General features: G+C 54.6%; 1 protein-coding gene across 2 annotated transcripts; it reads left to right on the forward strand.

Moving 5' to 3' along the window:
• Positions 1-217: 217 nt before the first annotated feature.
• PITX1 (paired like homeodomain 1) lies at positions 218-12,288 on the forward strand. 2 transcript variants are annotated; one of them, XM_017532346.2, is made up of 4 exons: positions 218-422; positions 6,052-6,288; positions 8,486-8,718; positions 10,701-12,288. In XM_017532346.2, the coding sequence occupies exons 2-4, from the start codon at positions 6,120-6,122 to the stop codon at positions 11,241-11,243; spliced, it is 945 nt and encodes a 314-aa protein (XP_017387835.1). In that variant the 5' UTR covers positions 218-422; positions 6,052-6,119; the 3' UTR covers positions 11,244-12,288. The 2 variants fall into 2 exon arrangements, with proteins under 2 accessions (XP_017387835.1, XP_037595836.1); XM_037739908.1 differs by having other exon boundaries at positions 218-417.
• The last annotated feature ends 14,433 nt before the right edge of the window (positions 12,289-26,721 follow it).

Raw genomic sequence — 26,721 nt, forward strand, 5'->3', positions numbered from 1 at the left:
AGGACGCGATCCTCAGCCTCCAGACCCAGCCGCCTGCAGCACGGACCCCAGCCTGAGCCCCCGGAGGGAGGCCGGGACCCCTAGGCGGCGGGACTGCGGGCCGCCCCTCCCTGCGGGTCCAGGCGAGTGCCTAGCTTCCCCTCCCCCCCTCCCGCCTCTCGCCGGTGTCCCCGCCTTCCCCGCGGGCGACGGGTGGCGGCGGCGGGAGGAGCGGGCCGAGCGAAGGCAGACCCGGCCTCGCGCGCTGGGATGTAGCGAACCAGCAGGGGCCGAAGCAACTGGCAGAGCCAGAGCCAGAGCCAGAGCCAGAGCCAGAGCCACAGCTGGATCCGGGGCCCCAGCCGGAGCCGAAACCTGAGCCAGAGTCCGCGGCGTGCGAGCCCGGAGCAGACAAGCGGCAGACGCAGCGCTGCCCAGGTGGGGTAAGAGACGCTGGGCTAGGGGCACAGGGTCTCCGCGGTGGAGGGGAGCAGGGAGGTGGCGGCCGGCCGAGTCCTGCGCAATTTGCTCCTGGCGTGTATGGGTCCAGCCGGCGGCACGCGACAGCGCAAGGCGCAGAAGGTCAGGAGCCTTCGAGGCAGGAGCCCGTTCCTGCGCCCAGGGCACAATCATAGCCGCCGTCACCTAACCGGTGGGATCAACCCTCGGCTTCGGCCCCGGGCACCCCAAGCGGGTAGCAGCCTCGGGGACACGGGCCACCGCTCCGCAAAGGGCACAACCCCGTGGCAGCCCATCGCGGCGGCGCGGGACGCAGGGCCTCCCCACCCCCAGGAGAAATGGGTAGACTGCATGGCACGGGACTTCGGTCATAGCTTCGCATCAAGAGGGTATTTTTCCTAAACGAAACCGCTTCATTCGTTCGTTCGTTCGTTCGTTCGGGNCGGGGACACGGGCCACCGCTCCGCAAAGGGCACAAGCCTCCCGCTGCTCCTCACTGCATCCAGGGATGGAGGGCCCCACCACCCATGGAACTGATGGCCCCTCTGCATGGCACGGGACTTCGGTCATAGCTTCGCATCAAGAGGGTATTTTTCCTAAACGAAACCGCTTCATTCGTTCGTTCGTTCGTTCGTTCGGGCAGCAATCATAAAGAAAAGCAGCAGACATCGGCCCGCGCCCTGGCTCTCTTCGCCCCGACGTCCCGCCTCAGCGCCCGGAGGTGCCCGCAGCCCACGGCGGCCTGCCCTCGCTGGCACAGGTTGGGCTTTTTCTTCCCATGAGAGAAACCCCAAATTCCCTTCGTAACGTCCAATAAAGACATTCCCGCGGCTTCTCCCGGGTTTGGTTGTTGACGCAGTGTCCCGGAGCACGCAGCCGCTTCTCAAGAACCGGGTCTCGGATTTCTGAAATTGACCAGCTTCGTAAATTGGAGCCTGTTCTCCCGCGGCAAAGGCAGGGCCCCAAAGCCAGGATGGCAGTCATGGGAACCCCAGGCTGAAATCCGGGTCCCAAGGTTTTCCGATTTAGGAATTCCCTGAATCTACCACTAGTTAGTCCACTTTTCTGAAAAACTAAGACTTGCGTATTCTCTGGACATCGCTGTCACCTCTGAAAGCCACCAGGTCCAGAGGGAGGAAATCCCAGGTTGCTGTCCACTGAGCGAGGATTCAGGTCTAGGGTTCAGGTCTAGGGTAGTCAGACCAAAAGCTACAGGCAGCCGGGGCAGCACAGGAGACTTGCTGTCCCCGTGCCCTTTCACGGGGCTGCTTTGGGCTTCCTGCATCTCTGCCAGGGAAAGGAAAAGAGGTGGGCTGGGGCATGGAGACCAGACAGTCTGGACTCTAGGATGCAGGGGCCTCCAGACAGACCTAGCCCCTGGGAAGAGGAGGCTATGGTGCATCATAAGCCACCCCTCTGCTCCCCAGTTGTGTGACCAGCTGCTACCTCCTTCCTAGTCTTCTTCCCCACAGCTCAGCCATTCTCAGGAACTAGAAAGCTTCTGTGGAATTAGGTGAGAGGTGGGCCCAGGAGAGCCTTCGTCCTACCAGCCACTGGCCCACAGCACAGAGACCTGAGTTCTGTAATCCCATCTGTGCCTCACTGGTGGCAGTCCTGTCCAAATACATCCTGGCTCTCCCCGGAACAGGCCGGGGATCCTCAATTGGCTGGAAGCCTCAGACTGGGGTCCCAGGAAGCCTAAAGGAGCCAGTGAGGTCTTTCCAGCCCCTACCTGAGCACCCTCCTCCCTGCTTATCCAGTAATTGCTGTAGTCAAAGAAACAAGAGCTTTTATTGGGGAGGGGGTGTTAGATCAGGCAGAAAGAGGTAGGTGGTCTAGGCTGCACTCCCAAAACTGGGTTTTCAAGTTTGAACGTCTCCGCGGACTAAGAGGCTTAGGGCTGGAATGTCCCAGAGAGTCATGGATAGCCCTGGTAGCAGGCCATGGCACATTCCTTCCTTTTTCCTAAAATACCTTGGTTCTCAGAGCAAGGATTAGGGCAGGGTGCCCCCAAGGGTGGGTAGAAGGATACCTCTCCATGACAGCATCCCAACCACCCTTCCCAAATTACATTACAAACCATTCTTGGGCACAGGCTGTTTTTAGTGAGCCCGGCTTCAGGAAGGATCCTCTTGTTGACTGCTTCAACTCCACAACAGCCCAGGCTCTTCTGCTCAGCCCAGCCAGGACCCTAAACTCCAAAATTCTTGAAAATCACAGAATCATTTCTGACTTTGTGTGGCCAGGGATGGTGTGGGGAATAGGACACATGGTTCCAGCTCCACTAAGCCCCTTTCCCTCCTCTCTTCGTGTCCCATCAGTAAGCGAGCTGGATGCTGAAGCAGCAGGCAGAGTCCCATATTGGACATGGGAACTGAGGCACAGGGCAGATCAAGCCTTGACCTTGAGGCAAACACAGGTCACACAGTACAGCTGGAGGAACACCAAGCCTCTTCTTACTCCTGAAAGAGTGCTATCTTCTGTCCTGTGTGTGTGATGTGTCTGTGAGTGTGCAAGAAGCCCCTATCTTGACTGGGACAATGGCCAGTGAGAGAGTGTAGCTGGGGAAGAACAGAGAGCATGTCCAGGTCCCTTCCCCAGCCAATGCCCAGGATCAGGCCACAGCCTCCTCACAATCAATTGCCTCCTCACTCCTTGATCACTCAGTGCGGCCCAGGCCAAGCAGAACATACTCCCCTAGCAGGCCCCACTAGCCCCATACCCTCTTTGGGTCTCAGATCCCCTGAGGATACCGGGCTTCACCTGAAACAGTCTGAGGGCTTTTCCATCCACACAGCAGGCATCGAGATTGCCAAATAAAGGGACTATTGTGCTTGTCTGGAGCTCTGCCAGAGGTTTGGGCCCAGAGCGGCACACAGCAGGTGCTCAATAACTGCATTAAATGCACCAGCAGTGAGGATACAGGCCCCAGACTAATCAGTGAGTGCTGCTGAGTCAAAAAACAGTCGCCATTCGGGGACAGCCCAAAAAGTCACTTTGGTCCCTCCGGGAAATGAGGGGGCTGTGAGTCCCAGCCTCCTCCAGATGCCCACAGACAGACCATTCATTTCTAAGTCTCTGCTCAGGGATGCACTGTGCTTCCCACCTTGGCCTGACATGTGGCAGGGTTAGAACACACCTCCTATCCCCTACCAGCCGGCGTTCATGCCAAGTAGCACATATATGCCTCAACTCAGCACTTCCATAATGCAGTGAGTGCATGTGTGTGCACAGCATGCCGGAATGGATATACAGGATGTGTGTGTGTGCGTGCCCCCATGCTGTATGTACGCAGGCTGTTCTATGTGGTAAGACAGCTAAAGGGAGAATGGTGTGTGAAGGGACACTCCCCAGCATGCTGCGGCACCTGAATATCTCCTTGAAAGGAGGGATCTTCTGCTGCAGGAGACTCAGCCAAGAAATGTGGTAAAGGTGGAGCTGAGGGCAAATGCTGTGCAACTGTGCTTCCCCATGTCCCCTTCCCTGTAGCCAGGACTCATTTCATGGAGGGAGATCTCAGCTTGGAAGAAGGCAGGAGTCACTGAGCCTCCCCAACCCAAACTCCTGGGAAGTATCCTCCCTCTGGCCTCAGACCCTGCCTCCTGTGGTCACAGATGCACAGTGAGAAAGGGCCAGGCCCTAAGGAGCTGCTGTCTCTCCCTGCCCCACAGTTGGGGGGGTAGGGGGGCTGGGGCTCACATGGAGGGAATGGAAGGCAGGCCTGGTTCCACCCTGTGTGTCTACCCCTGGCCCCAGCATCCCTCACAAGGAGCTCAACCTGACCCTGGGTGTCTCCCTTTGATGGGAAGGGGTAAGTCGAGGACTCGAAGGCAGAGCCTGCAGAGTGCCCCAGACGCTGATACCTGCACTGTCAGTGCCACCCACCCAGGAGGTGAGGAGGCACTAGGTTTTGGGGTGAGGACACTGGACACCTCCCTGGAGAGCAAGGCAGTGCTTCTTTCCTAGGCTGACAATCTCCCTGGCGCTGCTCCCTTGGGTTGCTGTGTCTGGTGGAGCTGGTCACAGGTGAGGGGCAGAGGGCAGTCTGGGGTCCGCCTGTGGTCAGAGGAGCAGGTCAGGGCGGCGCCTTGCCGCCCCAGCTGTAGCCTGTTTGCTCAAGACGCTGCAGTCTCAGGGCCAGCTAACAATTGTTGAGCAAAATCCTTCAACAAACTTCACCTACGTGCAAGGACTTGAGGAGGGGATCCCTCTTAGGAGTGGGAGAGTAATGTCTTTGCCTGTGTCCAGCGAAGGCCCACTGGAGCTGCACTTTCCCCCACTGTGTGGGAAAGAAGCTGGAAGACTGAGGGCTTCCTGGGCTGCTGGCCCAGGGTTGGGAGACAGCAGTCACCTGGCCTACCAGGCCTGTACCTGAAGCCCTGGGAAGCCAGGACGCAGTCCCCCAGGCTGGGACAAAGCTTCCCTGAAGAAGGGCAAAGCCTGCCAAGGCCAGGCCTGGCCCATTTTGCCAACGGGTAAGGTGCAAAACAAGGGGAGAGGTAGAAGAGGCTGTGGGGCCTGGCTGGGCTTCTGGGGTCTTCCCTCTGTACTCTCCAAACGCCCAGCGCCAGCAAAAACGTTTCGTCTGATTAGAAGCCATCATTTCTATCCCAATCCCGGAAAATTGACTGCGGTGCAGAGAGAGAGGCCTGAGAAGCAGCCTTAGGGGAGAAGGTCCAAGCTAATTAGGAGGCAGCATCCGGGGGCCCATTAGAGTGCAGGCTGCTGTCACTCAGCCGGGCTGAGTTCCCGGGAGAAGAGGCTGGAGGAGGAGGGGCAGGCGGCCCCTCGACGAGGACACCGCTGGGAGCTGCCGGAACGGGCCCCGGGCTCTGCCACCGCCCAGGCGCTGGCTCGAAGGCGCCCGCTCGGTGCGATCCTGCTCGGCAAACATTCACTCATCCTGGGCTGTTCTCGCCAGGGCTGGGGACTTCGAGGCGGCCGAGACGGGAGTTGATTTCTAGGCAAAACAAGTCATTTGGGGCCTGAGGTGGGCACGAGCCGCCCGGGACTTGCAGGCCAGATGCGTTTCTTTTGTGAGGCCGAGGGAGAACTTGGTGTGTCACCGGGGAAGGAGGGAGAGGCGCAGCGAGGCCGCGGGGGGCGGGGAGGCGGCGGGAAGGTGGCTGCGGAGGGGGAGGGCGCGGGCGAGGCAGGGAGGGAGGGCGGGAGGCAGCGAGGGCGCGGCGGCGCGGGCGACTCGGGGCTGGATTCCGCCCGCGCTCCCTCGCTTGCTCGAACCCTCCCTCCCCAGCCCCCTCCCACCCAGACCCACCCCACCCAGCACCCCTGGCGCAGGGACTGCTGGAACCTGGCTGTGCGCGCTGTCGCTTTAAGACAGACTCTGCCGGCGCCGTCCGGAGCCTTAGAAACCGGCCCCGGATCGCGAGCCGGAGCCGGAGCCGGAGCCGGGGCCGGCGGGGCGACTGAGGCCCGAGGGGCGGGAGCGCGGACCGGAGCGCGGAGCCAGGCGCCCGGTCTCTAGAAGCTGCCGCCGCCTCTGCCCGCCCGGCACCGCAGCCCCGGGCGGTCCATGGGGCGGGTACGGCGTCGCTGCGGGCGCCGGCAGCCCTGGAGGGCAGCCGCTTAGGCGCTGCGCTCTTGTCCCTGCAGGTCGCAGCCAGGGCGGCGGGGCGCGCCCAGCCCCGGCCCCTGGAGCGCCCGCCGCGGTCCCCACCTCCATGGACGCCTTCAAGGGGGGCATGAGCCTGGAGCGGCTGCCGGAGGGGCTCCGGCCGCCGCCGCCGCCACCCCATGACATGGGGCCCGCCTTCCACCTGGCCCGGCCCGCCGACCACCGCGAGCCGCTCGAGAACTCTGCCAGCGAGTCGTCTGACACGGAGCTGCCAGGTAAGCGCCGTTCCCCGCTCGGCGCGCACGGAGCCTTCCCGGGCGCGGGGCACGGGAAGCTGGGAGCAGGGCCTGACGCCCGCGCCGTGCAACCAAGCTCCCTCTCCGCCCCAGAAGCGTCAGGAGCTTTCTTTTTCCCGTTCTCGACCTGACGGTGAACGCGGAAACTTACGCACACGCGAAGGCACTTCCACGCGGTCCCCACGCACCAGGAAACTGGCAGATGCACAAGCCTACGGCTGGAGGGTTGGACTGACAGCCCCTCTTGATCAGGAGTAAATAGAACGGGAAAAAAGTTGGATTTGCGCAACTGGGCGCTAAGGAGCGGCTTGGACGAAGGGAGAGGAGCAGACCCAGAAAGGAATGGGGGTGATGATCGAGAGAACGCGCTTAGAGAGACTGAGAGGGAGGCTAACACCGTGACAGTAGGCGACAGACTGAGAGGAAGAGACCGAAGAGAAGGGGCGGGTGGGAAGGGTAAACTGGGGGGGAGAGAGGGTCATCAAGTAAAAGGGAGACACAGAGGACGGTAAGGGCGAGCGGGCCAGGGGACCAGCGGGCCAAGGGGCGCGGCTGGACTCCCAGTAAGACCAGACCGAACCCCGATCGAGGGATCCCGGCCCACGTGCGCCGACAGAGCCGGGAGCTGCCGGGCCCGGGCTCCGGCTCCAGCGCGTCTCCCTCCGCGCTTTTTGTCCGAGTTGGAGCTTTTTTCCAGCAGCGAGCTGGGCCCGCGGGTGACCGGTTCCGGCAGTGAAGCGGCGAATCCGCTGCCCAGCTTAGCCGCCCCGAGGGGCTCCGAGCTCCCTGGCGTGGGCGACTCTTCCGCGTTCATTTCTTAATACACGGCTGAGTGTTTCTCTCCGCTTTCTTAATCTGTTTCTCTTTTGCATCCCTAAGTGATTTTTCTGAGAGGTTCTGTTTGCTTGGTTAAAACACAGTCAACGCTGAACTATACTTTTGTTTTCAGAAGTTTTAAGCGTGTTCTTTGGTTTTATTTTTAAAACCTAGAGAGATATATAATTGTAGATTGATTATTTTGAACCAAATCTATGAGGGTGAATTAACAATTTTAACTGTATCTTTCGATTTTGAAAGAATTAATATACTAAGTGTAGGTCTCTGGAATTTAAAATAACTACACGCAGCATTATTCTTCTGGAGATTTTAAAAAGTCAATCCAAAATGGCGCATTTCTCGAGAATTTTCGCAAAATCCATTTACAGTGGTGTTATTTGGGGAATTTACATTACCTAACTGTAATGTGTTTCTCTGGGATTTAAAATTATCTCTACAAGACCTTATTGGGAAGGGGTTAAAAATCTATCTACAAGGTACATTTTTTTTAATCCTGGAGAAATAAATGCCTCTGTCAGCCTGGAGTTTATACACTTACAGCTCTGTATTTAGTTAGGGGTGTGTTTGTATGAAGCTTTCTAGCTTCTTAATTTACATTTGCTCTGTTTCTTCCTGTCTGATTTTGAGAATTTGTGGCCCTTTCCGTGTCTTTAAGCATAGAGCTGTAAGCTTTTCTGGGCTTCTGTGTTTTGTTTTTAAACTCTTTTTCTCTATGTATCAATGTTTCTATGACTGCGTGTGTTTTGTGTAGCTTCAAAGAGACACAGACTAAAGCCCGAGGTCACCTAGACAAAGTCTGTCTGTCTGGGCTGCAGTTGGTGGGCTTTTCTAGGGTTTGGGACTGGAGGCCTGGAAGCAAGGCCGAGAACCCGGCTGTGCAGTGCCTGCCCTGTGGGGCTCCCACACATCCCTGAGAAGAAGAAAGTGGAGGGGCTTTAGGCTGGAAGGATCTGATCCTAGTTCACAGAAGTAGAGACCCCTCAGATTTAGACCCCCTAAGAGCTCGCAAAACGAACAAAACAAAAGCGTACATTTGCTGGAACAGCAGCAGCAGGGCCAGCCTGAGCCGAGCTAAGGGTGCGGGCGTGCCCAGCCAGAAACCCAGGCCCGAGGCTCGGGCTCCGATACTTGGGCTCTTCTCCGCAGCACACCAGAGGAGAGGTGCCTACTGACGACCAGCACCTGGCGGGCGCTTTCCAGTGGGGACAGTTCCCAGGGCCCCCGGAGGGAGAGGGGAGGGAAGACCGCCAGCGCTGGTAGCAGGCGCTTCGGTGGAGCCGGGACAGGGTGCAACCGGGCGTAAGCCCAGGTGACCTGCGCCCTGTCCTGCCTGCTGCAGAGAAGGAGCGCGGCGGGGAACCCAAGGGGCCCGAGGACAGTGGCGCGGGAGGCGCGGGCTGCGGAGGCGCGGAGGACCCAGCCAAGAAGAAGAAGCAGCGGCGGCAACGTACGCACTTCACGAGCCAGCAGTTGCAGGAGCTAGAGGCCACGTTCCAGAGGAACCGCTATCCCGACATGAGCATGAGGGAGGAGATCGCAGTGTGGACCAACCTCACCGAGCCGCGTGTGCGGGTGAGCAAAGGGCACTCGCCTAAGGGCACCCGCGCAGAGGGCTGCCCGCCGCCTCCACGGCAGCCTTCCAAAGCTTAGACCTGCACGCACGCAGCCCTCCACTCTCCTACCATTCAGACCTGCTCCCTCCCTCCACTGGTGATCCCCACCTTAGGCCCCGGCCCACCAAGCGTCTGCCAGGCCTCCAGGCCACCCCCAACATCCAACCCCTCTGACCCTCACCCTACCTGATCCTCAGACTAAGGCAATCCCAACCCAAAGACCCATATCTCCACGAGAATCCCCCAAGCCCTGTGGGGCCCAGGACCCACTCGGATGTTAGCAGCATACCTTGGGCTAGAGACTGGGCAGTGGATTCCCTGCCTCTGGGGACCTCAGGAGCTGCTGGCCTTCCCCAAAAAAACGAAAGGGAAAGGCAGGTCCTGCCTGGCTGCCTCGCAGAAGCCTGAAAGGTGCCTGGGTTTGGGCCTCTCAAAACTTCCTGGAGCAGTGGTCCCATCCCATAAGCAGATTCTCTAAAAGCTCAAGAGATTCTCCGCCATCCCCAGCCGTCAGTAGGACCCCCTTTGCCTTCTGCCCTTTCCAGAAGGCCTCCCATCAGTTGTGGGGGGGAGGAGGGCTCCATGGTCAAGTGGCCTTCCCAATCCCTTTTGGGATATACCATCTCAGACCCAAAGCCAACCTGCATTCTCCCTCTTCCCACCCATTTGGTTTCCAGTAAAAGCAAGGTTTTCCTGCCAGGGTAGCAAGAGAATCATTTCTTCCCTGGGGGTGCAAATATTTAATCAGATATTGGGAGTACCTCCCAAGCCGACCAAAGTCCCACCTGGCCCACAGACTCCTTCCCAATACCCCAGCCCGCACCCCTCCGTAGGCAGGCTGGCCAGCCCAGTGGGACTTGGAGTGAAGACAGCACTCAGTAATCCTGAACTCACTAATCCTGCCCAGGTTTATGGTGGTAGGGGTGGGGTGGGGGTGGAATCAGGTAGTGTCAGTGCTGAGGACTAGGGAAAGCTGAGATGCAGGGGTCTGGCAAACTAGCTCAGGAAACTCCGCTCAGAACTGGAGGAAAATCCGAGAGGGCAGGGGGCATGCGGAGGACCAGGAGTTTCTCACCAAATTTAGAGGGAGAAAAGGAAGGGCAGGAAGATTAGAAGAAACTAGTAAGAATCGAAAAAAAATTCAATGTTTGGAGAATGTTTAATATTTAATTGGAAAAATTAAATATTTGGAGAAACATATTTGGCATATATTGAGGTGGCAGGAAAAATTAAATAGGAAGCAAAAAGATCAAGATTTGAGAAAAATAATCAACTGTTTAAAGGGAACCGTGGAGGTGAGATATTTGGAAAAAATGAAAAAAAACTAATATTTGGGGACGATTCAAAAGGATCAAAAATGGGGGATAAACAAGAAAATAGACTAAGGGAGAAGAAAGAGGTTCAGATAGCGGGGTGGACTGAACGAAAATAAACATTTGGAGCCTAAAAGAAAATATCAAATATTGCCAATAAAGATAACAAACTATTTGAGCGATGAAATAGATCGAAGAATTGGGGGAGTCGGAGAGTCCTATGTCTCAGGGAAGAAAAATACCTTTTGTATTTGAGGGAGAATAAAAAGACGGAAATAGTAGATAATGCAAATCCGTTTGGGGGAGAAGGCAGAAATGAATTGGTTGAGAGAGGAATAAAGAAAACGAATATCTGTTAAAATAAAAGAGAATCTGTATTCGGAGAAGAAAACGGATATAATTTCGGGAAGAAGATAAAGATCGGGAAAAGGAAAAAAACTAGTATTTTCTGGGGACGGGAAAGGAACCATTGTGGAGGGAATGTAGGAGCGGAAATAATCGGTCGAAGGAGAGGAACAACTTTTGGAGGGCAGCAGGCAGGCGGGGCGGAGGGCTCCCGGGCAGCGGGGAGGGGGGGGCCCTCCCAGCCCTCGGCGGCCCTGACCTCTTCTCCCGCCCCCTCCCCCAGGTCTGGTTCAAGAACCGGCGAGCCAAGTGGCGGAAGCGCGAGCGTAACCAGCAGCTGGATCTGTGCAAGGGCGGCTACGTGCCGCAGTTCAGCGGCCTGGTGCAGCCCTATGAGGACGTGTACGCCGCCGGCTACTCCTACAACAACTGGGCCGCCAAGAGCCTGGCGCCAGCACCGCTCTCCACCAAGAGCTTCACTTTCTTCAACTCCATGAGCCCGCTGTCGTCGCAGTCCATGTTCTCGGCACCCAGTTCCATCTCCTCCATGACCATGCCGTCCAGCATGGGCCCAGGCGCCGTGCCTGGCATGCCCAACTCGGGCCTCAACAACATCAACAACCTCACCAGCTCCTCGCTCAACTCGGCCATGTCGCCGGGCGCCTGCCCGTATGGCACCCCCGCCTCGCCCTACAGCGTCTACCGGGACACGTGCAACTCGAGCCTAGCCAGCCTGCGGCTCAAGTCCAAGCAGCACTCATCGTTCGGCTACGGCGGCCTGCAGGGCCCGGCCTCGGGCCTCAACGCGTGCCAGTACAACAGCTGACCGCCCCGCCGTGCCACGCGGGCTGGCTGCCGGCGCGGGGAAGGGCGCGGGCGCGGAGGACGCACGCAGAGCTCCGGCTCCCACGCCGCGGCTCGCCACGCAGCACCGCGCCGCGGACCTCGCGCCTGAGCAGCCCCCTCCTCCCACTTCCCACTCCGGGTTGGTTTTGTGTTTGCTTTTCCAGACCCCACTCTGCCCTCCAAAAAGACAAAAAACAAAGGAAAAAGACGTCGGAGAAAAGTGCCGCGAAAAAATGGATGAGTTGCAATTTCCCTCGGGATGGCGCGGGTGGTGTGTGTGTGTTCCCACGGGCCCCGGCGGCCCACTCCGCAGAGGGGACGCAGCGCGGTAGGTGAACGCCGAGGCCCAGCGGCCGGGGGAGGACGCCCTCGTAGCCCGCGCCCCCGCCGCCCTGGACCCCGACTGAGCCGCCGTGCCTGCCCTGCGGACTGGATGTGCGGGGCCTGGACTTGCCTGGGATTTCCCGACCCCGTACAAACCAAGATGCCCTCTCCGAGCCGTCCCCGGCCGAGAGCGCCTTAGCTCGAGTCGGATCCGCGTTGGAGCGGGCGTTGGGCCGGGGGTAACGGTGCCCAGCCCAGGACTGGGCACTCCGTGGAGCCGCACACGGCCCTGGCGCGCCTGGTAGAGCCTCGCTGGCCCTGCGCCCCGGAGCCCTATATTAAGGCCACGGAGCTGCAGCGGGCAGTGCGGACCTGGCGGGAGGAGGGGGAGGCTCGTCTCAGAACACCCCAGCCCAGAGCTTAGCCGCAGGCCTAGGCCCCCTGCTCTGCTCCCGGGCTAGGAGGTGGCCCCATCTGGGATAACAGCCCCCTCCTCACCGCCCACCGTGCAAAAGTCGAGCCAGCAGAGCGAGGGGCCCGGCCCCGGGGCCCTGCGCCCACTTTGCACACCCGCTCTCTGGCCCACGCCCCTGTTTACAGCGTCCCTGTGTATGTCGGACTGACTGTATAGAATTATAAATCTGTCTATATCGACTTGTCCATGTACGTCTATTAAAACCATAGTCCGAGCGTGCTAAGCACTGCTGAGCCCTGACTGCTTCATTGGGTTGAGAAGGGAGGCGGATAGAAAGGGAACTGTGACAGCCCGGGGCTCTCGGATAGGAGAGGGGCGCTGAGGCAGCCACCGCAGAGGTTTCCCTAACTCCTCTTCCCCATCACCATTCTTGACCTGCTCAGCCTGGCTCCCTTGAAGGCACCCACCGTCTGGCGTTGCTAGCCCACCCGGTGCGCACCCGGGCGTTGTGCTTGGGCCGCCTTAGCGAGAACCCCCTCCCTCCGCGGCTCCAGGGTGCTATGGGACCCTTGCCTGCCCGGAGCGTTAGGGCGCGGGCTGCTGAGAGCCTCTTTAGGCCAGGGGTTGCCTTTTCTCCTGTGGGTGCGGCAACAGCCCCTCTTCCCTCCTTGGAGCCAGGGCCAGGCTGTTCTAGGAGGACTGAGGGGGCTGGATCTATGAGTCTAGTGAGACGTTTATCCCTACTGCCCGTACTGTGCCGAGAGCCCACCCAGCGGCATGCGGCTGTGGAGGAGAAAGTGTCCGTCACACAGGACTCACTTCTCACTTCCAATCCATCCCAACTTGTGGGGACTGCCGGCCGCCTCCGCCCTCCCCTGGCTTTTGGAAACTACTGAACAAGACCAGCCTGTAAACTGCCTGTAAAATTCTGCTTCCCTTAAGTAAGTCATTTCTAATGGCAAAACAAAATGTTTGCAGCTGCAGTGGGGGAGGAAGGAGGGGTTGAGATTCTGCTTTAGAATCACCTTATGATGGGGGTTGGCACTGCCCTGGACCCAGGCAAGCCCTAGCTGGAGTGGGGCACAGCCATAGGTATAGTCATGAGCTGACAGCTGGAGAGCCCTGTGCACACATTCTCAAACCAGGTCAACACAGCCTCTGAGGTCAGGAGTGTTGTCCCTATTTTACAGATGGAACCAAGGCCCTGTAGCTGGGCCAAGGTCACACTGAGCCACTAGGATTTTAGATTCCAAAGCCAGGCATCTTTCCACTGGTTTTCTCACCTTCAGATGAGGAATGAAGAATGAAGAGAGGTCCTCCCTGGAGGAAGGTCTGATGCTGTGAGACCTGGAGTGTGGAGCTCTGAGATGAACAAGGCCAGATACACAGGCTAGTGGGGGTGGGGGTGGAATAGGGCAGGGGGCTGGAGCCAGACCACCCCTCCCCCAGCGGCTCCAGTCCAGAGCTCCGACCCCTTACTCTCTGGAAACATAAACACAACCACATCTGGACTCAGAGGGCCTCCCTCAGCCTGACACATCTGCCAAGACCAGAGGGCCCTGGTCTCAGCTGAGGGCAGGAGTCAGGGGAGACCTAGAAGGAGGTAGGCTGGAGGAAAGTGAGGAGCGAAAAGGAAGCCTCTGGTGAAAGTCGGGTCTAGCACCAGGTGCGAGGGGAGCCACACAGGGCTCAGGTGGTGATGCAGTGTGGTTGTGGGGCCACAGGCCAAACAGCTGCAGATGGGTAGAAGGGCAGAAATTGTCCCAGAATGACCCCATCATCCATCAACGATTGTGGCCAAGCAGGTGAGTGAAAGACCCAGCCGCAGGCCCCTCCCAGTTGTTCCCACCCAGCTATTCTGTGGCTGGCAGTCTACAGTATCCAGCCCTTCCCTGCTGCTCCGGCTGCAGGGTCATCTCCGAAAGGGCCTAGGGACTATAGGGGGCTCTGAAAGCCCAATCCTCTGGAAAAAAAAATGGGGGGGGGGCAGAATTCCTAGCCTGCTCTGCCTGAAGACTGGGGGAGGGGACCCCATTCATTCAACATTGACCGTGCCCCTGCTCTCAGTGCTAGGATAGAGCAGGGGAAACAGACACAGCCCCCGCTCTGCTGGACAGGTAAACAGACATGTGTAATTACAACCTAGGCTGAAGAAAAACAACAGGGTGCTATGAGAGTAAATGGGGTCTTGCTTTAAACAAGGTGGTCAGGCAAGGCCCTTCTGGGGAGGCGGCTCCATCCCTATGTTCAGTAGCAAGTGCCAATGCTGACCGAACCTACACAAGCCAGGTCAACACAGCCCTGGGCCCCAAGTTAAGTGTACACTCCTCATTCGTGAGCCCCTTTACCTGCACACAGCCCTGTGAGGCTGGTATGATTATTTTATTAAAGTGGAATGCCCTGGCTCTCTTCTTGAGGGCCTGTTCCCTCCTTTCTGCATTAATAGGACTTCTCTGTCAAAATTTCTCAGCAGGTCACTTTAGATGTCATTTGGGGTTTTCCCAGCTCAGCTTTCCCTCCCGGCCTCTGCAGGGTATCCTCAATGTGAGTCATGATTGACAGTACTCCTGGCTATACCCCCACTCCACCCCAGGAACTATCCTAGATTCTGGGCCCTCAGTCGCCCAGCCTATTTTCCTGTAGTACAATCTCCCCACCATCTTCTGTGGGCCAGGCCCTGGGAAAGGAGCCAATTCCTGCCACCCACTGGGCCTCTGGGGAGAGGCAGAGCCCAGTCAGCACCCTGAGAGATGAGCAGGGCAGGGGGCGAAGCAGGGGTGCTCACCCCAGCACGCTCCTCTGGGGGCGCCATGCACCATGAGGCGAGGATGCCTGGACACCTGTTTTTGTTTGCGTATCATGTTATCAGAAGCTAACAGCAGGCTCTTCCTGAGCACCAGGACCCAGCAAGCTCCTTGGAGCAACTTCATGAGGGAGGGATTTGTTGTCCTTATTTTTCACAGGAAGAAACTGAAGCTCAAAGGGAACAGTAACTTGCCCAACATGGCACAGACAGCTAATGAGGGGTAGAGGCAGCACCTGAACTCAGACCCTCTGACCAGGGCCTGTGCTCACACCCACTGAGCTGGACACTACCCTTACAGGAATCACATTTGTATTCAGAAGGGAAAGGAAATCAAAAATTAAAATTCTTTTCAAGAGGCTATGCTCAGCTGGGCTCCCAGACCGAGACAGAAAAGTCACCGGGCCCTACGATTTGCCCTCCTGAGCTCCAGGCTATGTGAGAACAGCAGAGGGCACAGGAAGCAGGGACAGAGGAAGCCCTGGGGTGGAGGCAGGCAGAGGCACAGAACAGCTTTTTGGTGAAGAAAGGGCCCTGAAATCTCAATCAGGAAATCCAAGCTCCCACGTCAGTCCAGATTACAAGCTTCCTGTTTCTGAGATGGGGGGCCACCCTGCCAGGCCTCCTCCCAGCCCCTGCTGGTCCCTGCCTCCTTGCCCCTCCCATCAGGGGAATCCCACTCTTCACACTCCCACATTGCTTTTGCAGGTTGCTGGGTCTGGCCTCCCGACTGGCTGGTACTGTCCAGGGCAGGTATCTACCTGTCAAGCAGCTGCAGAGCACTCAGGAGACACAGCTGCTGGAGCCCTGGCTGGAGGGGCTGCTTTCCTTGAATCAGACCGCTGCTGAGGAGCAGGTCAGGGCACAGGAAGCTGCTTGTGGAGCAGGGAGGAGGCAGAGGGCAGGATGGCCCCCACAGAGGATGAAAGCTGCTCTGGCTGGCTGAGGCACATGTTTCACTCTCTGTTGTCCCCTGCTGCACTTGACATGTTTTATTTCTTTTATTAGCTACGTTTTATAGGGGAATGTGAAGCTCAGAGAGCTCATGTAACCTGTCCTAAGGTGTACCACACCACTTTAGGGACTCAATCCCTAGCCTGACTGCAGAGTCCCTGAGCTGTGACTATAAGCACTGCCTCCCGGAGGCTGGCCCTGGCAGCTGGACAGGATCAGTGTGGTCAGAGAGCCAGCATGGTGAACTGAGTCAAACAGGTGTAGACAGCAACCCCTCAGAAGTGTCTGCACATAGTAGATGCTCAATAAATATTTACTGAATAAAAGAATTGAGGGATAGCCATCCCTCACTCCCACACTCCACAAAACATATCTTGACCCTTTCTCCCTCTCCGCACTCCTTTCTCTCCTCTCTTGTGTCTTTCCTTCTTCCGCCACTCACTCACTCCTTTTCAGCACAGGCAGCTCTTGACACTGCTTTTATAAGTGTTTCTGAACAACAAAAAAACCAAACACCCAAATTCAAAAATGGGCAAAGGACTTGAATATACATTTCTCCAAACAAAATATACAAATTGGCAATAAGTACACGAAAAGAAGCTCAACATCACTAGTTATTAGGAAAATGCAAATCAAAGCCACAGTGAGATACTGCCTCACACCCATCAGGATAACTATTATCCTAAAAGAAAATAACAAGTGTTGGCAAGGACGTGGAAAAACTGGGACCCTTGTTCATTGCTTGTGGGAATGTAAAATGGTATAGTCACTACAGAAAACAGTACAATGGGCCAGGCACGGTAGCTCACGCCTGTAATCCCAGCAATTTGAGAGGCTGAGGTGGGTGGATCACCTGAGGTCAGGGGTTCGAGACCGGTCTGACCAATATGGTGAAACCCTGTCTCTACTAACTACAAAAAATTAGCCGAGCATGGTGGCACATGCCTGTAATCTCAGCTACTTGGGAAGCTGAGGCAGGAGAATCGCTTGAACCCGGGAGGCGGAGGTTGCAGTGAGCTGAGATCATGCCATTGCACTCCAGCCTGGGCAACAAACGAGCAAAACTCAGTCTCAAAAACAAAAAAGTTAGTGGTAGATTTTATGTTATGTATATTTTACCTCAATTTTATCCAAAAAGTATTTATGCCCTGCCTTACCCAGAGAGGCATTTGGAGGCTGGTTCCCACGACCCCCAGGGGCTGTGTTCACTGTTTGGCAAATCTTTCCCTACAATCCTCTTCAACCAGCAGCCCCTTGGAGGTCCAGCAATAGCGGGCCCCTTGTGTGGCCCTCATTCTGAATCTTCATCCTTCTATGCAGCATAGCCGTGGGACTCCATTAAGGACATTTCCTTTATCAAGCATCTACTTTGTGGCCAGGAAAGAGCAACCTGAGATGGATGACTTTTCTTTGTAAGTTTAGCATAAAATTAAATATAGATTCACTATTGCCCTGTTTTTAAATCAAGCTTCTCTGTCAAAAAAGCTAAACAAGCAAGCTATGAAACGGTCTTAAGCACAGTATCATTTTTGTTCTTATGTATGCGCAGATAATTTTATAGATTTGTACAAAGTGTTAATAGCAGCTACCTCTGACAGGGAGAAAATGAGCATTTTTTACATTTGTCCCTTTCAAGGTTTTTCTGCACTGACAATTTATCACTTTTGCAATGATGAAATAAAATAATCATTATTTAAAAAAAAAAAAAAAAAAAAACCCTATGACCCACAGGACAGGGAGTAGCCTTCTGCCCACTCCTCCTGTCCTCCCACTGAGGTGCCGGTCATCACCTACCTGGGATGCAGCCTCATTGGAGGGGGGCCAGTATGACAGCTATCAAGTAAATCTTTACAGATTTTTATAGAAATGAAATTTTTGCTTTCAAATACATTCTTCTTTGAACAGATGTCAAATAAGTAGGTGCCAATAAGAGTGTTCAGTGAGAAGAATTTGTAATGATCTTTGATTACTAAGCAAGAGTTCAGTGTTTGAAGCAGGTTCTCCTAAGAGGGAGTCCTTTCCTCTTCCTTTTGTCCCTTCTTGTACCCTTCCCTCTCCCTAACCTCCAATTCAGCAACCCATCTGCACCCCTACCTTGCCCTGACACACACAACACACACACACAGTGTGTGCCTGCCAGCCCGCATGATCATGGAATCTTTATTAAAGAGGTCCAAATTACCAAGGTTTTACTACACTACTAAAAATAGTCATGCTTACTTAGCCTGTTTAATAAGCACACCATTTCTAATTTTTCTGCCTGAGTAAACTGAAACATCATTCCAGAAATACATTTTTACTGAAACAAGAAGGCTCGCTTTTTTCTCCTTCATCCATACACCGTTTGCCCTCTTTCCCCCTCCTCTGCCTCTCCTCCTCTATCTGTCCCCTGTGTCCCCCTCAGCTCCCACCCCTACCTTTTTTTTAAGTTTTCAGCATAAAGGGGAAAGTAACAGTAATTTGAACTTGGCTTTCACGCAAAATGGACCAATTTTTTTAAGTGTTGGTAATTTGTCCTGAAAATGGATATCGGGAGTTGGGCTGGAAAGGCTTTGAAGAATGGGGTTTTATGAGTGGAAAATGCGGCCTGAGCATGAGGGAATGCAAGCTGCACCCCCCTCCATGCCCGGGACAGTGTGGCACGAGTGATAATCGCAGCTAATAGCACCATTATTGCTATTATCACATTATATTATTATTCTTCATCAAAATCAGACAATACTTATTAACCCATTTAATTGAACCAAGGGTTTTACATCCCAATGACTTCACAGAAAGTGCTTGGCTAACTCTCTAAGACATTGCAGCCACAAAGCGGCTGGCCACTTCGCCGCCTGCCAGGCTGTGGTGGGGCCCAGCAAGGGTTTCCCCAAACTGTTCCCTCCTGTGGCCTATCTGGGAAACTTCCAGGACACACTGGGATGGATGCTCATCCCCACCCAGACTCCAGCCTCTTCGTGCACACACATGCCCACACAGACGCGTGTGCGTGCGCACACACACACACCTCTCTCCCTGTCTGGGTAAATGCAACTCAATAGAGGATATCCTTACACAAAAGACCCCACCCCAGGCATAGTGTGGCCAAGGATCCTTCCTCCATCCCCCAAGCTGGCATTCCTATTGTGTCACCAAGGCCAGAATGAATACAGGCACACACAATTCATAGTAAACTCCTGGCTTCTCCCAAGTTTTGCGTTAACTCCACCAATGCCTCTCAACTCCCCCACAGTCCAGAACCCACAGTGGGCCTACTGAGGCCCACCCAGCCCCCCAGGCTCACAGAAACTCACCCCGCCCCTCAATGCAGGGCTATCCACTGAGCCCAGGCTAGTGGAGGGGCCTAGAAGAGGGCATGATCCCCCTGGGGAGTCAAGGAGCCCAAATTCTAGCCCGTGGGCTAGGCTCTTGCCAGGGCATGACCTCACTTCACAGAGTCCCAGTAACCCTCTGTCAAGCAGACATTGACCCCACCTGCCTATCTCTCCAGGTTTCCTATCAGGGTTTGAAAAGACCCTGGATGTGACCACTAAATATTGCTTTCAAATGGGCTGTTGCTTCTGGGGCACAAAACTACTCATTTTCATCTCACTGGCCTCCTACTGCTGGAGGATTTCTGAGTGAAGATGCTCTTTCTTGATCAACGTGTCCAGCCTCCCTCCCCTCCAGACAACCCCCCAGGGAAATCTCTTGCTTTGCTTCCTTGGGGGTGGTGACACTTCCAAGCCCCCAGCATGGTTGCTACACTGCCCCGATCCTCCACCAGGTCAGGAGCTCCCCCTTAGGTGAGAGGGATTCACATCCCTCTCTGAAGTCCCTTGAGTCCTGGGCTTTCACCAGCCTCCTGCTCTGGCCAGCAAAGCTTAGGAAGGCCCTGCCTCAGCCCACCCAGCCCAGCCTACCTTCGGGTGGGGTGGGGAGGTAAGGGCCAGAGACAAGATCATGGAGGTTAACTTTGGAGTTAGGCAGAGCCTGGGTTTAACTCACAGCACCACCACATTCACTGTCACAGAACTTCTCTGGGCTTGTTTCCTCATCTGTAAAGTGGGGAAAATATGCAAAGTTATACGTGGTGTTTGGCACTGTGCCTGTGACATATATGCACATAATAACTGCTGGGTCTCTTTGCTGCCCTCCCCCTCCCTCCCTCCATCAGGATTCTAAAGCTGGCATATCTCAGGCAGGCTGGTCACTGGCATCCAGGTGTTAGGGATGATCCTGTAGTCCATAGTCCCCCTCAGCTGGTGCTAGAAGAAATATCTATGGGTAGAGGCATTAAGGTCTGATTCAATGTAGGGTATGAAAGGTCAAGGGTGAGAGTATGAGAAAGGAGAAATCAAGGCTAGTGGGAGCAATCTGGGAAGGCTTCCTGTTAGAGGGGGCCTGGTACTCAGTCCCCTCTAACAGAACAGATAGGTATGCAGGAGTAGAGGTGAGACTGAGCCAGGCAAAGGGGATCCCTGGGAGACATGGGAAGAGGAAGAAAAGACAGACTAGAGAGAATAGAGGGCCCTTAGATGCCAAGTGAGAGGGATACAGCCACCCTCAGAGGCAGTGGGAATGAAATCTGGCCAGGTCAATGTTTTACTTACCATTACTCCCATCCCTTAAAAGCCAAACTGCCCTGCTGAGATGTAAGGCCCTCAGGATCCGGCTCCAGACTACTGCCCCAACCTCCAGTCCCCCCCACTGCCCATCCCACAGCACAGGCTGCAGCCACACTGACTTCTCAGCCCTCCCTAAACCCTCAGTGAGCTCCTGCCCTCTCTCCTTTGTGCATTTGGTTCCTTCTGCAGAGAATGCCCTTCCACTTACCACAGAGATGCACATACAATGTTTTCAAGGTAAAAAGTATTGTTTTTCCTGATCATAAAATACATACTCATTCTTAAAATGCAAAACATTCAAAATATGTGCGGACAAAAGTCAAGATCCCCCAAACCACTATGAATATTTTTATGAATATCTCTGCAGACATCCTTCATCAGACATACGTGTCTATGTGCTCATTCATTCTATATGCCCACTCACTATTACATAAAGGATGCCAGATCCCATGCTGCTCTAGAAAGCCACTTTTTTCACTCAATACAATATCAGGAACATCTTTTCTTATTGAGTAATCATTACTTTTAATGGCCACAACTATGGATTCATAATAACGTAACCAGTTCCTCACCAATGAGCATTTAGGTGATTCCTTATATTCCTATTATCATAAGCCACAGTAAACATCCTTATCCATGCATCTCTGTACATTTGACATTTATTTAGCTCCTTGGGATAATTTCAAGAAGTAGAATGATTGGGCCCTAGAAACACACATATGAAATCTAATCCACATTGCCTTATGAGAAGGCCACACTTATTTGCATTGCCAAGAGTGGACAAGGGTGTCCATTCTCCACATCCAGGGCAATCAGTCCTAGGTTTTATCTTTCATGTTTGCCACCCAAAAGAGAAAAAAACAAAATCTCTCACTGCCACTTTATATGTGGTGTTTTATTTATTTCTCCTTTTTTTTCCCCTCACTTTAATGCAGATGGTGTCACATATGTAGAGTTCTGCAGCTGGCTTCTCCCACTGATAATGTTTTCTCTCCTTTTCCACTTGCCCTTTCAAGGGTCAGATAAAAAGCTCCAGCCAAGAGCCTCTCAAGGCACCCCTTCCAGGTGCCCACAGCTGCCACTCCTGCGGGTCAAGTTATGAGTGGGTGCGAGAGCAGGCAGAGGGAACTGCCTGCAAGTCGCCACCCCAGAGGCCAGCCTTGGGGGTGTCCAGACAGCTCTGCAGGACACTGACCAGGCTGGCGCATCCTGCCTGCTGTGACCCACTCACACCTGCTCAGCACATCCTGACCTCAGCCAAGCCTCCATGTGGGCCTGCTGTACTGAACCCAGGGAAAGGCGACGTCTAAGCCAAACCTCTCTCTCTGCCCAGGCTGTAATTTCCTGATTAGCTGCCGCAGTCACCACCCTCTCTGCACACACTGATTGCTTCCTGCCGTCCTCCCAATCTCCAGGCTCCCAGGGCTCCCAGGGCCAGCAAACTTCAGAGCCTGGACCAAGGATTGAGAAAGTGCCAGTGAACTCAATGGCCAACTGAGGCCCATCAGAGCAACCATGCCCACCTCCTCCCAGAGTCAGGCCCCTCTCGGAAGGGAATCATGGCTTGGTTTCTAAAGTTGAAAAAATAGCTGCTTCAACAAGAAAGAACAAGGTCGCTATGAGGCAGTAGTGCAGAGGCACCTGTGTTCAAATACGGACTCTGCCCTTTAATGATGACCTTAGCCCAGTGTGTCTCTGAGAGCTGGCTTCTCCGCTTATAAAGGGGGACAATTCCTCAGAAGATTGTTGGGTGACACCACGGCAGAGTGGCTAAAGAGCCAGACACATTTGGTTGTGAATCCCGGCTCTTCCCCCTTAGTTGTATAAACTTGAATAGGTTACATCATCTCTTTGAACCTTAGTTTTGCCACTTGTTTAATGGGAATATGCATTGTTAAGTGATTGAAGTCATATATGTAAAAAGATCTTATAAACAGAAACACTGGCAAAACAGAAGGCAGTATTTCCACAGTCAGTAAGGAGAACAGGCTATGCCACTGAAACTGTAGCCTGACCTCTGTTTGGATCCCTCCTTCTCTGGGCCAGTGTCAAGTTTTTTTTTTCTTTTTTCTCTTTTTTACATTGTAGAGATGGGGTCTCACTACATTGCCCTGACTGCTCTCAAACTCCTAGCCTCAAGCGATCCAGCTCAGCCTCCTGAGCAGCTGAGATTATAAGTGTGAGCCACCATGCCCAGCTCCAGCCTCAAGTTTTAAAGAGTTCTTTTTATCTCAGGCCCCGATCCCAGGCTCGAAGTAGCACTGGAGAGAGAGGAAGTCAGGGGCAGTGGTCCCCAAATGCCAAGTTGGAGGGCAGTGAGGTTCTGTTGCTGTGAGGACACCACCATGGTCCCATCACCAGTTCACTCAGGCCCCAGTCACTCTGCAGTTTCCCAAGACTTTTGAAATAGGCTCTTCATCTCCTTATGGCTTCTTCCACACTTCCCTTCTGATACTTTAGTTTCGTTTTGGAAGAAAACAATCATACCTGGTGCCACCACCCTCTGGTATGTTTCACCTGGAGGCCCCTGATCCCAGCTAAGGGCTCAGTCCATGGAAAGCCCTCTTAGCATTTCCCACTGTTAACCCAATAGGTCTCTATTATGCAGGGTGATCTTTTATATAACCCGAATATAATGCAGACTCCACATGGTCTAATCTATCCATGGGCTTCATTTTTTAAAGGTACAGCAACCAAAAATAATTTTAAGATAATTCCAATCATCATTTGCCTCTATCAGAGAATACCCATAGGGATCCTATTGTTGACCCACCAGGACAGTTAACCTCTCCTTGGTCCTCTCCAGGGCACACACACCAGCTGTGTCATAGCTGCTGTCCACCGTTCCCAGGCTCTCAGCCCCCAGATTTTGCTTCCTTCGTCCCTCCCTCGTCCTGGCTCCCTGCTGTGTATCCATCTAGCTCTGCTGGTGTTTTAACTTTCCCTCTGTTTTGCCCATTACCCTGATTAACCAGCATGGAGGAGAATGATGAAGCTGGCTGAGAAAGCAAAAATACTCCCCTTTCCCTCCACTCCAGCTCTGCAGGCCGGGCTTTCCACCATTCCCTAATGCCACATCACAGAGAGCTACAATAAAGTCAAACAGAACCTGGGACAGGTGCAGCCTATGGCTGACCAAACACAGACAAAATTCTTTGTGGCACAGTATGGGGGAGAGTGGGGATCCCCATGTGTCGACAGATTTTACATCATCGCGTTTACCTCCTTTCCCTCTTTCCAACCCCTGTGACTACAATCAGAACAACCACCTCTTCTTTCTGAGTTGCCTAGTCAGGAATTCAGAGCCATCTTCTCTCTTGAGGGCCTTTAGGACAACACAGCAGACCTATGTGGGGTCAGGGACAAAGCCTGACACAGGTGGAGATGCCCAGAGAGCCAGACCTGACCTGTTGAAGGCCAGTTTGTTCTAGGAGGTGTCCTAAAGATTCAAAGAAAGCCTCAAGGGGCACAGTTTCCAGCATCTCAGAATCAGATTTCTAGGGCCTATTGGAATGGACAGGAGCATTCACATTCTCAGTCACTGCCTGGATATCCACAATACAGGGCCTGCTTCCTACTGGTGGAATCAGAAAGCAGTTTTAAAGAAAGAAAATCCGGCCACCTTCCCAACACCTCCAGCCTTGAATTCCAGATCCTTCCCACAAGAACTGGGGGAGGGCTTGGGCATGACCAGAAGTCTCGGCCCCGGGTCTTCTGCATTCCCCCTATGGCCCCCAAACGATCAGGCTGGCAGGCTGAAGATGAAGGAGCCATTCAGGGTCAACCCTACTAGATCCCAGGGTCCGGGGAGAGTGAGGAAGGTCTTGCTTTCCACAGCCAGGCGTGGGTAAGCAGAGCCACTTCTGCCCCAAGCAAATCAATTAAAGGTCTTGGCCAAGCCTGTTTGAGTTGGTGAGAGCCCAAGTGGGAATTCCAATCTGCCAGTGTTTGCTTTGCAGGCGAATAGAGCCAAACAGAAATGCTGCTTTGGGACTCTGTGCCAAATATCCATCAGGTTGCTCTGCCAGCATTGCTGGGCCGGCCCTGTGCACGTCACCTCTGCCCCCACCAGCTCTCTGCTCTCTAAAAGCCTTCTTCTTGTGCCCTTAAAGGCAGCTTGCCTCCTGATATAATTTGGATGTGTGTCCACCACTCCAAATCTTATGTTGAAATGGGATCCCCAATGTTGGAGGTGGGGACTAATGGGAGGTGTTGGATCACGGGGGCAGCTCCCTCATGAATGGCTTGGTGCCCCCACTCCATGATGAGTGAGAGCTCACTCTGTTAGTTCACACGGGAGCTGGTTGTTTAGAAGAGCCTGGCAGCCCTCCTCCCCTCTCTCTTGCTCCTTCTCTCACCACATGACACACTGGCTCTGCTTTGCCTTCCACCACGAGTAGCAGCTTCCTGAGGCCTCACCAGAAGCAGGTGCTGGTGCCATGCCTCCTGGACAGGCTGCAGAACCATGAGCCAAATAAACCTCTTTTCTTTTCAATTGCCCAGCCTCCAGTATTCCTTCATAGCAACACAAAATGGACTAATGCACCCTCCCACACCACACTCTGGTGGCTGTGCCCAAAGGCTGCCTTCCTAGGCATGGGACCCAGGCCTTCCAGATCTGACGTGCCTTTTGCCCATTCTGAAGCAGCTCCATCTCAGGACGCATCACACCCCCGTGCAGGTTCCTGACCTCTGCATCCTGCTCTCAGCTCCATACTTTTCCCACCACTGCCCTGATGACCTCACCCCTCTCAACCCCTGTCCAGCACAGCCCACTATAGATGCCCCCAGCAGAGGTGCAGGGCCGACAGTGAGGAAGGGTGAACCATGAGCTGACTGCCTCTTTTCTCACACGCCTACGGAGATTTGATCCTTGTAGCCAATCAGTTTTATCATTGCATTTCTCATAGGAAATAGGTGAGGCTTGAAAGACTAGACACTTTGCCCAAGGTCTCCCTATTAGGGAACCCAAGTCTCCCAACTCCAAAACCATGGCACTTTCTACCTTGCCCCACTGAGGCCAATTTTCAAATCTTTTGTTCACTCTCAGATGCCTAGGGCAATTCCCAGGATTCCTGATGAGCGTAGCTGGATATGTTTTAGCGTTCCCATGGCTATGTTGGCACACCCTGTGTGAGCAGCTGGCAATGTCTGCTTTGCCCCGGCCCTGAACTAGAGCCATCAGCTGGGCCCTGTCTGCCCTGCTAACGGGGCTGCACCCACAAGAGCACCCGTGGAAGCCGAAGCCTGGAGTCATCCCCTGCACATGTCAGACCCAGAGCCTCTCTCCCTGCCAGGAGGGGCACAAACACCCTATGGACCCCAGGCCACCTTCAGGGCATGGACACAATGCTGTCTCCATGTAGGAAGTGGCCAGGCTGCAATTCCTGCCCTTAGAGGATTCTCCCACAGCACCTCAATAGGTCTCACCCTGAAGAGCCATCCTTCTTCCACGCTGCTTTCATGATTCCCAACGTGGCCCTGATTCTCTCAACGCAGCCCCCTGACCCTGAATTCAATTATTGTCACTTCCTCAGGAAAAGTGGTGGGATGACTGTCTTCCCTACACAACCATGAGCACCAAGAGGGCCAGAGCGAGACCATGGGTTTCTCGTCATGGAAGCCCCAGCCCCCAGCATAGCTCTTCACTCTACCCCATGCATTTTCTGCTAACCTGAATGCCCAGTGTGGGTACGGGGCCTTTCTGCACCCAGCTATAGGTGCCAGTCACAGAACATACCTCCCCCTCTGTCTGAGATGGCACTGCCAAGGTGACAGACCTCAGGCATACTCCGCAGCAATGGTGTGGAGTGGGCACTGCCAGGCCTCTGGGCTGGCCAGTCTGGAGTAAGGAGTATCACCTGTGCTGCACTGCCCCACACTGCTGGGGCCTTCAGATTGCTCCATCATGGCCAAGCCAGACAGGTGCCAGGACCTTGGTGGCCCTAGTAGTCATTTGGCCAGGAATGACAGAGAAAATGCCACCTAGCCATACATACGAGGCAGCAGCCCAAAGTGCTGATGCTGCCGCACCTTCCCAGGCTCTGTGCAAAGTGCCCTGGCATTGCCAGCAGGCTACTCCCCCAGATTGAGCTCCAGGCCCACACAACAGAATCCTGCCAGTCTTAGCTGCACCCCTTGGGGTGAGCCTAGGGGAAATGAGAGTAGCCTTCCAAAGAGGGGTCTCTGTAGCAGTGGTCCACAGAGAGAGATGTGACTCTGTCAGTATGAGAACACCCACACCCAGATCAGCAGGGCCACACCAGCTCAAGCGGACCATGTGCTTCAGGGGACAGCTGGAGGCCCTCTTGGTCTATGGTCCTCGGGCAGCTTCCCCAGTCCCTTGCTGCTAGGT

Source organism: Cebus imitator, unplaced genomic scaffold, assembly GCF_001604975.1.
Source record: "Cebus imitator isolate Cc_AM_T3 unplaced genomic scaffold, Cebus_imitator-1.0 Scaffold76, whole genome shotgun sequence".
In the NCBI taxonomy this organism is placed as follows: Eukaryota; Metazoa; Chordata; class Mammalia; order Primates; family Cebidae; genus Cebus; species Cebus imitator.